Here is a 13887-nt window from a genome sequence, read left to right on the forward strand (position 1 = left end):
CATTTTGCCATGCACGGTATACTTTTATCACGGCGGCACGCGAACAGTTCACAAAATCAGTCGTTTCCGAAATGCTTCCACCCTTGGCCCGAAAGCCAATAATCATGCCCTTTTGGAAGTCGGATAAATCGCTACATTTCTGCATTGCGCCAACGACTGAAAGGCTTTTCGATGCCCTAGGACATCCAATATATACACTACACTGTAATGTGCTGCCACCTGCACTCTGTGATTGGTTATTTCACGTTGACGTCGAAAGTAGGTGGTGGTCACATTAATGTGACTGGACTGTGTATATATATACATATACAGTCCTCCCTGGCCAAATTATTAGACGCACTATATGGTTCTATGTAAAATCTTAATTATCAGGTCATACTATGCAGCTTTATTTTTTACTTTTAACGTTCTTTTACGCTTTGATTTACGTTGTAATGCAATAGGTTAAAAATAAATACAAATAGGAAATATATAAAAAATCTCCTGAATAAAAACCCATTACATGCATGTATAAATATGAGAATATTGCATATAAACTTGTGCGAAACATATAATTATTAAAAAGCAACAGTGCGTCAAATAATTTCGTCTAATTATAATAATGTACTAATTTAATAGCCGATATAATAAATATTATATATTGTCTAATTTAGTGCGTCTAATAATTTTTCCGGGGACTGTATATTGGGGGAGGGGTGCTTGGGGAGTCCAAGTAGGATGCGTTGTCAGGTGAGTATAGTAGCTTACCCTGCACTGCTGCAACTCAGTTAAACTTATAACGGCATACTCCGAAGATTTTTTTACCTTAGTGCAAAATTAATAGAAAATCCTGGTTCTTCGAAATTCTTTGTTAGTTTTTATTTCACAACCGTCGTTGAACAGCCGACCCAATTTTTTGGGTTTACGACTACCAACTCCGTAGCCTAGTCATTTTGAACCCGATCCAGAAGACAAGGAAAATCATGGATCAAGTTTTGGGTGAAATTTGCCTTCGTCGACTGCTTTTTTATATAGAACTCACCCTCATTTGCGTTACATGGAGAGGAAAACCTCCCACGGTTTGCCTGAGGGCGAGGAGACTCTAATCCGTCTACCTCTGAGGATATTTAACGTCAGCACTGTGATCGGTGCGAGACGGATGCGGAATTCGTATCTACCAGCCATCGCTGGGATTTAAACCCGATTCATGGCATAGGAAGGCTCTATCCCCTGAGCCATTAACGGCTCCTTTCTTAGTTTTGTTAAAAGTGCATTATTTATCTCCCCGAAAGTTCAGACTCGAGTGTATTGATTCAAAATGACTTTTTCATTTTCAATTTGCTGTTCGTTATAATTCCAACATTTTGCATTTGTGAAAGATTTTGAGAATTTATTTATTCAGCATCTCGGTAGGAAAAAAATGCTGTAAAATTACTTAGCGAATATTTTTTCACTCGTTTTTTTTTTCTTTCTTGAAAGTCCTGATGCCTAGTTTACATTGATTCCTTGAATTTTTTTTATTTTTATTCTGCGAGTTTGTTTCCCTGTTCATTAGGACACTTGTCAATTCATGACTTGCTATTCATGATGCAATTCAATCGCAATTAAAGCTGTTGTCAAATTTCACACCTTTAAAACTTATTGTAAAATTCTTTACAAATTTATTTTGTGTTATTTTTTGTGCCTGAGTTGGAATTTAACAATGTAAAATTTTTGCTGTAAAATATTGGTTTATGCCTGGACCGAGTGGATAGCCTGCGAAATTTTAATATCTTACATGCTTAGGGGTCGGTATAGTCTGCTTGGTACGGGAACTGGGCCCATGTCCAAGAGTTCGTGGGTTCGATCTCAGGCGCGGCCGATGAGTCCCCGTGTAGTAAATGGTGACTGATGCACGTTAAATCTATCGAGTCGCAAAGTCCTCCATGTTCCCATAACAAATCAATACCTCTGGGGGTACTGATCCAGGAGTTTCCTTGTCTTCTGGATTGGTTCAAAATTACAATGCTCATTACAAGTTGAACATTAGTAGTCGTAAACCCGAAATTGGGTCGGCTGTTCAACGACAGATATAAGATATCTTATACGCTTCCTTTGTCGAAGTTCTAAATTTCATTTTGCAAAAGTGTGGCCAAATTTCATTGACACAGCTCTCAACTTCCATTTTCAAGGTGAGGATGGTGATGGGCACGTAGAACCCTATTAAGGTCACACCGCGTTCAATAGTATGATCTGGGCAGCCAATTTTGATCACCTAAGCGGAAATTCACGCGTGACTAGGAAACGACCCAACAACTCTCAAAGTATTACTCGATAATTAAAAAGCGGTTAGTGCTCCATTCGTTAAGCGTTCTATTTTTAATAACCCTGAACTGTCAGCTGTTTCATTGTCTTGTTCTTTTCACTGGCCACTTTTTTTATGCAAATGGCGCTAAATTCAAATATTGTGCGAGCTTCAAATCTTGTGTTGAAACTTGAACTTTGAGATACTCTTTAAGCGACAGTAAAGCTTGCCCAGTTATTTCGTTCCATCATCAGAGTTCGTTTATCAGAATTATTTTTTTCTTTTTTCAGGTGGTTAATCTCATGCCCCCACCAAAGACTTTCCCAAAGAAAAAGAAGTCTCGGAGAGATATTATTGGGTAAGAATAACATTAATATACTGTTGATTTAGAACTTAACGATCTGCTTCATGCACAATGAGATGCAAGCAAAAATAATATTTAATATATCTGCCCGTTTGGTAAGCGAATTATTAATTACGGTTGTAAACTCATCATATTTGTTTGAACAATAGAATGTTATAACAATATAAATATTATTTTAAAAAAATGATTACTTATAAAAATTACTTCTGTTCACCAATAGATCTAAATATTTATAATACTAATAAATAATAATATTAGGACGTGGGAAGTGGAGGCACAAGCGTAAGCAAACAGAACTCTTTTTAGTAATTTTAACTTTAAGTGAATAATTTTAACTTTAGCAGAAAAACTGTTTTCTGCCAAGAAAGGCCAATTATTGCGGACCAATCATCGGGGTTGGTGATCAGCAGCGAACTGGGGGCCTAGCCCCCTGGTTATTATATATTGTATTAGATTTTTATAAATTTTTCATTCATCCCAAATGGGAATTCGAGCAGATTTAATAGAATAGAGTTTCGGCAGTGGCTTCAATACATTTATTTTCTCATTTCAATTTAGAAAAAATAAATAAAAATAATTCTTTAAAATTAGTAAAAATTTCGTGATTAATGAAGTCATGATAAAATTGATAGATAATTTTTATTTTATAAACTTTACGTCATTAAAAGCGCGATCTATTATTTTTTTTAATTTATATTTTCAGAAAAAAAAAATCTTATATTTAACTACAATATTTTTTTTTCATGTGTAGGAAATGTAGTTGGTCTTCCTAGAGATAGAGGTTATCTTCATTATTTTTACTTCTTAGGAGTGATTAATGAGGCCTGTCTTCTAGCGTTTTGATTAAAAAGAAAAATTTGTTTGACAGCTTTCATTTTGTCAGCCGTCAGGGCTTCTCCATTTTAAGAACGTGAACAAAAAAAGAAGAAAAAACTGGAGTCTGAAACTAAAGCGCTTTTCAATAATTTTCTGTTTTTCTTTCTACTTAACCTTAATAAATGTGTATTTAATACACGTCAAAAACGCAACGGCTTAAGTTGATATTTTTAATGAAGATATCTTCTTTTTGGAAAGATTTTAAGTTTTCCAAAAAGAAAAAGAAATTAATAAATAAAAAAATAAAAAAAATGGTAATTACCAGTTGAGTCAGTTTGATTTTGTAGTTTAAATTGACTGTCTTAGAAACTTTGGTGGAAGTGTTTTTAAAAAAACTAACAATGTTTAGAACAAATAACAATGTTTGAATATTGTTTACAATTTACAATATTGTTCAATTATTTTTTGTAAAGAAATAAATAATTTTCAGTCGACAAATTTTAATTTTGTAGCTTAAATTTACGATTGACAAAACTTTGAGGGGAATGTTTTATAACAATGCCTAAAAGAATTAACAATGTTTTAAATAACTAACAATATTTTAAATAATTAACTGCGATTAAAAATATTACGATATTTAAATACAGTTTCTAATTTACTAGCATACAATATTTAAGTATTGTTTTCAGTTTACTAATTTATTATTAATAGCTGGAATATTTTGAAGCAACTAATTTTTTAAAAAATTACAATATTTAGGCATTGCTTCCGATTTGTTTTAAATTTTTAAATCCGATTTTTTGTAAAAATTGACAATGTTTAGAACAAATTACAATGTTTGAGTGTTGTTTGCAATATTGTTAAATTATTTTTTATAAATAAATAAATAATTATCAGTTGACAAATTTTAATTTTGTAGCTTGAATTTGCAATTTACAAAACTTTGAGGGGAATGTTTTATAAGAATGCTTTAAAAAATTAACAATGTTTTAAATAATTAAGAATATTTTAAATAATTAACTGCATTTAAAAAACTTACGATTTTTAAATACAGTTTCTAATTTACTAGCATACAATATTTAAATATTGTTTTCTGTTTATTAATTTATTATTAATACAGTGGCGCTCACGTACTTAAGGACATGTCCTTATGAAAAGTAAAATCCAAAATTTAATGTTCAAGCATAAGTTTATTGAATTGATAATTATGTATTGGAGCAAATAACTTATTTTTAATATATTTTCGCAATGAAAATCATTTAACTAACTGTTATACTTAAATTATGCAACATTTTAGAAAAAATATGCATTCCGCATACTTAAGGACAACAAATTAAATATTTCTTAATCGTTAATAAAATTAATAACAATGTAAAAAATGTAACAAAAAATAAAGATTTAGAGCTAGTATTAATTCGGTAAGCCTTTTGTGGCAATTACTGCTTCACATCTACGAGGCATCGAATGTATTAATCTTTGACATCGCTCAGGAGGTATAGCTGCCCAGCCTTCTTGGACACATTTCCATAAATCACCTAAATTTTTTGGTTTTTGCTGTTTCACATATTTATCCACATCTATCCACAGCATCTCGATCGGGTTGAGATCTGGTAATTGGGAAGGCCACTGCAAAACCTCAATTTTCTTGCTTGACAAGAAGGCCTTCGCAGTTTTGCTCGTGTGCTTTGGATCATTATCGGCTTGCATGATTGGTTTTCTTGAGCGAAGTTTCCTGTAATACGGCAGAAAAACGGTCTTGATAATGTCCACATACACATGCTGATCCATGATGTCTTGATTTTGTGAATTGGACCACATCGTGAACGTGTCATGGCACCCCACTCCATCACCGAGCCGCTTCTACGTTTTACAGTTGATTTTGTACACCGTACATTAAATTCTTCACCGACTCGACGCCTCACATAACTTTTGCCATCTGAGCCCATTCTGTTGAACGTCGATTCGTCTGTAAATATAACTCGATTCCAGTCAGCCGATGTCCAGTTTCGGTGTCTTTTTACAAAAGCTAATCGAGCTGCTATATTCTTCTTTGACATCAACGGTTTTTTCCTACATACGCGACCCATAAGCCGAAACTCATTTAAAAGCCGTTTGATGGTATTATTGCTTACGTGCTTGCCTGTTAATTCAGCGAATTCTTTTCTGATGTCCGGGGCGGTTTTGTGACTATCAGCTTCAGAAATTCGATGAATAATTCGATCTTCTCGTTCGGTAGTTTTGCGAGGACGTGGTTTTCGGCATGCTTTTTCAATACTTTTGGTCACTTGAATAGATTTCAATGCTTGGAAAACTGCTGTTTTTGATAATTTTAACCGCCTACCAATTTCTCTAATGATTAAACCTTCTTTTCTCAGAGTATCTATTCGACATCTCTGTTCATTGCTAACATTTTTTCCTTTACTCCTAATAATGTTGAAATTTGTTTAAAAAAAAAAAGCCTCAAACAAAGATAATGTAGTAAATTACACTTACATTGATCGATAAATTGATTGTAATCATTCAATAACTCATGATTAGACAAACTGTCCTTAAGTATAAGAAACTTAACAAAATACTATATTTTTTAAATAAACTTTTATGAAGCACTTGTGAACACGAATGAATTATTTGAGGATTGAAGTTCAACTAAGGTAGAATTCGTCATTATAGATATCTTGATTAAAACATAATATTCATCCAATATAATGACGCATTTATTTTGAAAACACAGTCCTTAAGTACGTGAGCGCCACTGTAGCTGTAACATTTTAAAACAACTCATTTTTAAAACAATTTCAATATTCAAGCATTATTTTCGGCTTGCTGTACTGTTAAGTTAAATAATGTTTTATAAATAGGTGATTAGTAACTGAATCATTTTAATTTTATATTTCAAATTTATAATTCAAATTTACTATCTACAAAACTTATGTGGGAATTCTTTACGGCAATCAAATGTTCGAAATCAATTAAAATTTTTTTAACTTTAACCATAATTTGACGACATTTCTCCTCCTAAATGATAATGATAAAAATCAATTTATAAGTTTTTTTTAAAAAAAATTTATTAATACTGCACTAGGTCCCTCCGCATTCATCATTGTCAAAGCCGATATCGATAACAAAAGATAATTTTCTTTATAAATATGTAATTATTATAATTTTATGTTGGAACATTTTGTTAATGGTAACGAAATGTACAGATATCTAGTGCGACATAATAAAAAGTAACAAATGAGAAGTAATTTTATTTGTAAACAATATGCAACAATGAACTTTTATAAAAATCCAAATTGAAAACAGTTTTTTTTTTCAGCCTTTTATATTTTTAAAAATGATTAGATTTGAACTCTAATCTCTCACTCTCTTATTTTTTTATTATATTCATTCATTTTTTTAATATATTTATTCATTTTTTACTTTATTTTTTTGTAACTTTTGACATCAAGTCAGGTGCGAGCTTATACAATGAAAATCATGAAAAGGATAAATTTTTCTGCAACAATGCATAAATAATCATTATTAGAGCAAAAAAGGTGGTGTGGGGGGGGAATAGCGAAAAAGTTACTTAAAATTACTTTAACGTTCGAAGAAATTATAATTTAGAAAAGAAAACAACATGTTTATGTTCATAAATAGTTCTTTCAGCACCTTAAAATTTAACTCTGCCATTGCATTTGTGCGATCTGTAGATCGGTCTATATGGTATTTTATACTACAAGTATATCAAATAATAATTCTCAAACTATTTTTTGAATGTCATTTTTTTTTTAATTCGTCGTTCTCCCAGTAGATTTTTCTACATAGCTTCTTATTTTTAATTTTGTAGTTTTTTGCTACAAAACAAAAAATATAACATAATTTGAATATATCAACAGCTGCAGCGTTTACAATTTTTTAATATAGAGAGATTTATGAGTTCACACTTTGCAGTGTTGGAATAAGTTTTTTTTTTAAAAAAAAGTGCTTTTCATCAGGTAAACATTTTGCGTTATTTCCTTACATCCCAACAGAGCTAAAGCAGTGGTCCAACGTAACACTCCACAAGTAGCGAAACTATTTTATCGCTGCTTCTTTTCGTAGTTTGTAGTGTAATGCGCTACTTCTTAAAAGAAGTGATGTAGCGTGCAGTGCGATGCAAAAAACGATAGTTTGTAGCGATTTCTGGCAACTACTTTTAAAGTTTAGTAACGAAGCAAAGTTCAAACACAAAATATTTTTCGAATCTGATTGGTACAAATCCTTCGCGCGTTCTTCAACGCACGCAATGAGAATGCCTTTGTGGCAAAGCTTTTAATAAGATCTACGTCTGATGCTCCAGATCAGCTAGTTTTTGTCTTTTGGCAGCAGTTATTTGTTGCTTTTTTTAAAGTTATTTCGTTCATTATCATTAGAAATCTTGTAAACAAAGAAATTATTGGAAATCCGACCATTAAGATTGAGTCCTAGAACGTTAAGATCCGATCATTAGGTATTAACTATATAGGGTGACCCGTTTTTTTTTTTTTTTTTTTTTTTTTTTTTTTTTTTTTTTTTTTTTTTTTTGCGATGTTTACTGTCAAGAAGAGCATAGACTTAAAAGAACAAATTCTTAAAAAGTGCTTTAGAGTAACTAACCATCTCATGTAAAGATGAATTAAAATCTCTCTCATGCTTGACTTAGCCAATTTTTTATTCAAAACCCTTTTGAACATTGGTGTGAAATAGGCTCTCCTGTAAAGCATGTATGTCTTCTAGAAGTAGTAACTATATTTTAAAAGTAGTTTGTAGTCTCTACATTAAAAAAAAAGTTATAGTTAACTACAATTGTAATAAAGTAGTTTTAGTTAACTACAAAAAAATGTAGTTTTTCCGACCACTGAGCTAAAGTAAACACAAAATTTAGCCTGACCGTCTTGAATAACAGTTATAAAAATGGCGTATTATTTGCTAAAATGTGTTATTTTATATGATGACAGAGCATTCAAGAAAAATGAATAAATTTGAAATATTTTTCATTTTCAAATCATGACTCTTTTACACATAAAGATGTAACCAGCTTCGCTATTACGACAATTTTCCGAGCTGCCATCAAAATGCAAGATTTAAAGATGCAAAAATTTTTAAAATTAATTCTTCTGCTGTTGAGACAAAAGTTTTTTTTTTTTTTTTTTTTTTTTTTTTTTTTTNTTTTTTTTTTTTTGATACGCTTTCTGCTAAATGGAAATTTTCTTTTTATTCATCCCGGAACTCCGAGATGAAGTGTTGTGAGAAATTTGCCTTCGTGGAGGACTTTCTGATGGAACAAAACCCGCATTTGCGTTACATAGAGAGGAAGGTCACGAGAACCTCCCATGGGCAGCCTGACTGCGAAGTGACTCTAACCTATGATCCGTCTATCACTGAGGTTATTTCATGTCAACACTGTGGCCGGTGCAAGCCGTATGCGGATGCGTATTGACCAGCCATCGCTGGATTCTAACCATGTTCACCTCATTGGAAGGCGAACGCTATAACCACTAAGCCATCGCGGCCTTGAGTTTCGTAAATTGAAATAGAAAATGCGAGTTCGAAGATGAGTTAACTGGTCAGCAATTTGTTAATATGTCTATTTGCTTACTGTGAGTAGCTTCCTATAATATAATTTTATTTATTTATTTATTTATTTATTTTTTTTGTCACCAGGATATCTGAGAATTGGAGGGGGAAGTCACCTGATTCAGATTCTGATAGTGCTACAAGCGTTGTGCCATAAGACAAGAGTACCAGTACTAATGTTCCTAGAAATTTATTTGTCACAAATGAGATATATTTTATTATAAAACTGTTATGATTTGTTTATTGCAATTTTATTTTGTTGTTTATCATTTAGCGTATTCTATGAAAGAGGTACATCAAAATACATGTTTTTTTTTCTTCTTCATATGTAAACAAGTAATATTTAGTAATTTTGTTTTGAATGACATTGATTTAAAATTGTAGTTAGGCAAAGCTTTTTTTTTTTTATTATTATTAAAAAAATTAAGTAGATAAATGAATTTAAAAGCATTGTAAGCTAAGAGGCATTTTCTTTATTTTTCGTTTCTTAAACTTTTTATGCTTGTCTATGTCTTTAAAAAAAAAGGTGTAAAAAATAGGTTTTGCTTTAATTAAATTGAAAAAATAGAACTTGAAAACTTTTTTTAAATTTTCTTAAAAGTATCGAGCATTCAAATTTTTAGTGACTGTAAATAAGTTACAGTCACTGAAAATTTTCCATTCAATTCTTTACTTTACATTCGTCTCTTTTTAGATTTTTTAAGATTAATTATTGTTATTGCTGATTAATAATTATAATTATTGATTAATAATTATTGCTTAAAAAGTAAGATTAATAATTATTATTACACTGTTGAATGCTGATTTAGATGATGCTGAAAATTTTTTTTCAATGTAAAGTAATCAAAAGTATTCATTAAAACTTTAAAAACAGTATACTGCTGTGCAATAGGAAAATCAATGTAAGCTACCAAAAATTCAAAATTGAGATTTTTAAATATTTGGCATTTTTGTAAGATAAACTCTTACCTATTTCATAAGGTTTTTTAAAAAAACAAATTTTGTTTTACCATTTCTTTGAAATTATATTTCAGCATTCATAACATTAGCAATAGAAAGAAAATCAAGCCTAAACTTTTTTTTCCACAATTCCTTTTTCACTTTTCTCAGAACTTAAATCATTGTATTCAGCAGTTGTTTTGCAAATGCAAAGCATAATATTAGGTCTAAAACTGACGTAGATTTTTACATTTTTGCAATGACTCCTTATTAAAAAAATATACTTTTGCTTCTGTTTTCGAGTATCCAATACCAGCTTGTGGTAAAATAGATGAATTTGAACTAGTTTTTTAGAGAAACTCTTCAATTGATTTAATTGATGTTTTTAGAGAAACTCTTCAATTGATTTAAAAAAATAAAATAAATTTTAATCTTAAACTCTTTCAAAATACTTTAATTCAAAGTTTTAAATATTATTATTATTATTTAATGTGAAAAATTTAACTTTTGAAACCTAAAATTTGCGATAGTTCTTAGTCAAGAATTTGTTTGACATGAAACTATAAAAAGTATTTTGGATTAAGTTATTTTGTTTAAGTTAGTTAATTATTCATTCAAACAAAATATTTTGTTTAGCTTTCTGATAAATATTTTATAGATTTTGTTTTTAGTTTTTATCTATACTTGCATATCTGTTTATGTTGTTATTATCTTTAAATTATGTAAGTATATAAAATGATGCATTTAAATTTTTTTTAACTAACATTGTTATATGTTTATACTTTCACTTATGAGTGATCTCTTGTTTCAAACATTTGCTTTTACTTTCAAACATTTGCTTTGCTTTTACTTTGCTTTGCTTTTACCTATTTTCAAATCTAATAATAGTTTTAAATATATAGAATTTTTATGAGCGCAAAATAAATGCTGTCTTTTATGAGTTGTTTATGAAATTTATAAGTTAATGGCATGATTTTTATTTTTTGTTGTTGGGGCTGCTCGTCCTTGAAACTATCTTTTTAAAATAAATTGTATCAAAACAAAGTAAACTAAAAAGATATGCTGATCTTCTTTAAACCTAATGTATGGACGTATGCCTGTTTAGGCAGAGGTGTGTGATTCTTCTTGTTTTCCAGTGGCGCCATCTATGGCCAAGAATTCGACTTCTGTCACACCCGTTTATAGGACACACCCATTCATACGTTCATTCATTCATCTACAGATCATAATTTTGACCTGAATCAGAGAACAATGGATCTCCAATCCAGTACCCCCAGAGGTATTGATTTGTTATGGGAACATGGAGGACTTTGCGACTCGGCAATCACCATTTACTACCCGTCGACAGTCTTCGGCCGTTGGGGTTCGAACCCACGAGCTCTCGGACATTGACCCAGCGCCCTACCGACCAGGCTATCCCGGCCGTTGAACCTAATATATGATAAACGCTAATATATTTTTGTGTTCTAAGTTCTAAAATTTTCTTTCCAATCCATAGAATTTTTCTTATATTAAGTTCATTGAGTAAAATAGTGAGGTAATAGAGGTTTGCATAGAATTATCTTGGTAGTAGATTTTATTAGCTTTCCTTTCACTACTTTTTGTTTGTATCAATTGATGCATTTCCTTTTCTTATTGTAAAATTTAATATGCTGCATGTTCCATAATGAATTACCTTAATATGCATTTTTTAAGACCTTGTCAAAAATTAAATTTGAAAAATAAACAAGTTGCTAATTAATATTTAGACAGTGAAAAAAAACTATCAAAATGTAACAAATCATTATTGAGAAGCGCAGCAACAACAAAACTTGTTTAATTGCTAGAGAAAACAGATAAGAGTAAATTGTTAGTACATAGCTACTGGTAAGTATTACTAATTTTATAATGAAGCAAGCCTCGTTTATTGATATCAGTTTAAAACTTTTTTTGTTCTAATATTTTTAGTTTTTTTTTATTCAGAATTCCCTTTTTAAGTTAATAAAAAAAACTTATTATTATCTTTGATGAATTGAATACCTATTACTATTCAAAATTATGAGTAAAAATAATGCATAACATTTGAAGTTCATTTAATATTAATCATAACTGGGTTGTATTGCAGTTTTCCTATTTTGATGATTCTCAAAATCCCTAAAATTCCCTATGTGTAAAATATTTAGTACATTAATGCACCAATTATCATGAAGCTTATTTTATTTTGCAAAATCTACCGGATGCATGTTGGCAGCTATATCCCATGTTTCCGTAAGCAAATTGGTTTTGATAGTATTCACTCCTCTATCCTAATTCAGGGTGCTTAGCGTTTTTAAAAGTGCTTAAAGGTGCTTATTTTTAATTGACATTTTTTAAAAGCCCTTAAAGGTGCTTTTTTTAATTCGGGGTTTGTTAAAAGTGCTTAATTTTCTATCTTTTAAAAAGAAATTTTTTTCATTGCCGTATCGATTGTCGTTCTAAATTACAAAAAATTCACGATTTTCACAATTTTCCTTGCAGTATTTATCAGAAACTAGTTATTTTATCATGATTATGTAGCATTTTTTTAAAATGTTTTTGAATTTTATTAAATTTATGTTCATAAATTGCGAACTTTTAAACGATAGAAGAAAATAATTTTTACTGCACAGATCCTAATTATGAATTATTATTTTTTTTTGGAAAGTGATTAAAGATATTTTTTGAGTGCTTTGAAAGTACTTAGAAGGTGCTTATTTTTTGTTGAAAAATATGGCTACGCACCCTGTAATTAGTGAGCGAGCTTACAAAATCTGGTCTAGCAGTCCAGGTCACCAATTATGTTGTCCTGGAAAAATCTGCAACAAAAGGCTTTGGCTCACCTTGATTTGTTGTACCAAATGTGATAGTCATGAAATTTTTAAAATTTTTTATTATTATTATTATCTTTTTTGACGAGGACTCTAAAAATATATATTATGGGCGATGATTACGCCACATCCCATGTATGAGTGATATGTGTGACATTCCAAGAAACTGAATTGTGAAACTGTTTTGTGATATTGTATCCTTTAAAAAACTTCATTTTTTTTCTATGCTCAATAAGTACTTTATTACAATATAATTCCAACAAGCATTTTTTTAATAAAGTTCCCATTTGTATGACTTATGAATTAATGAAACTTTGTTTAACTCTCTTATACATAGTTGAATATGTTACTGTGAATGACCGAAATCAAGAGAATGTCTACTTTCACCGGTGAATGTCGACAATCACATAGTCACTTTGATGAATGCCCGAAATATTTGTTATATCCGATTTGATATTAATTTATTCGTTGATATTATTATATTTGTTCGATATTTTAATACCTGCTGAGGATAGATTTAGAAAAACATCAGTGTTCGGAGTACCGGTAAAATGCATACTGGACAGTGGCATTTGACATTAAAAAAACATTTATGTAGGGCATACCGAGCAAATGTATAACGGTCAGTGGCACTTACCCTTAAAAACACATTGTTGTAGGGCATACTCGAGCAAATGTTTACCGGGCAGTGGCACTTATCTAGACCTGTATATATTTCGAACATTTGCCAAAGCTACTATGTGATTGTCAACATTCACCGGTGGAAGTGAGCAACCACCCATTTCGGCCGTTCACAGTATACTAACTGAACATCATTTATAAGTGTTTTTTATCTTCTGTACTTCTGCATATTAGCATATCAATTCTTGAGTACGTATATGTATATTCATCTGGCAATTTAAGAACTAATACAAGATATTCTTTATTGCTATTTTTACTATATATTTTCAAAATCCTTATCATAATTCGGCTAAGTAAAAACATACACATTAAGTGTCGTAAATTAATATCTAAGTATAAGCAACAACAGGAACGTTATCAAATTCTAATATCGTGAAAGTCAATATACAGAAACGTTTTGAATTAAACCACATTAAAGAGCA

General features: G+C 30.5%; 1 protein-coding gene across 1 annotated transcript in view; it reads left to right on the forward strand.

Moving 5' to 3' along the window:
* Positions 1-13079, forward strand: part of LOC107439313 (ankyrin repeat domain-containing protein SOWAHC) — a 127419-nt gene extending 114340 nt beyond the window's left edge. The window contains exons 12-13 of the mRNA XM_071183008.1: positions 2554-2621; positions 9108-13079. Of these exons, the coding sequence (XP_071039109.1) occupies positions 2554-2621; positions 9108-9177 (138 nt within the window). The 3' untranslated portion in view covers positions 9178-13079. The remainder of the gene's footprint in view (positions 1-2553; positions 2622-9107) is intronic.
* The last annotated feature ends 808 nt before the right edge of the window (positions 13080-13887 follow it).

This window comes from Parasteatoda tepidariorum, chromosome 7 (assembly GCF_043381705.1).
Source record: "Parasteatoda tepidariorum isolate YZ-2023 chromosome 7, CAS_Ptep_4.0, whole genome shotgun sequence".
NCBI classification, from domain to species: domain Eukaryota; kingdom Metazoa; phylum Arthropoda; class Arachnida; order Araneae; family Theridiidae; genus Parasteatoda; species Parasteatoda tepidariorum.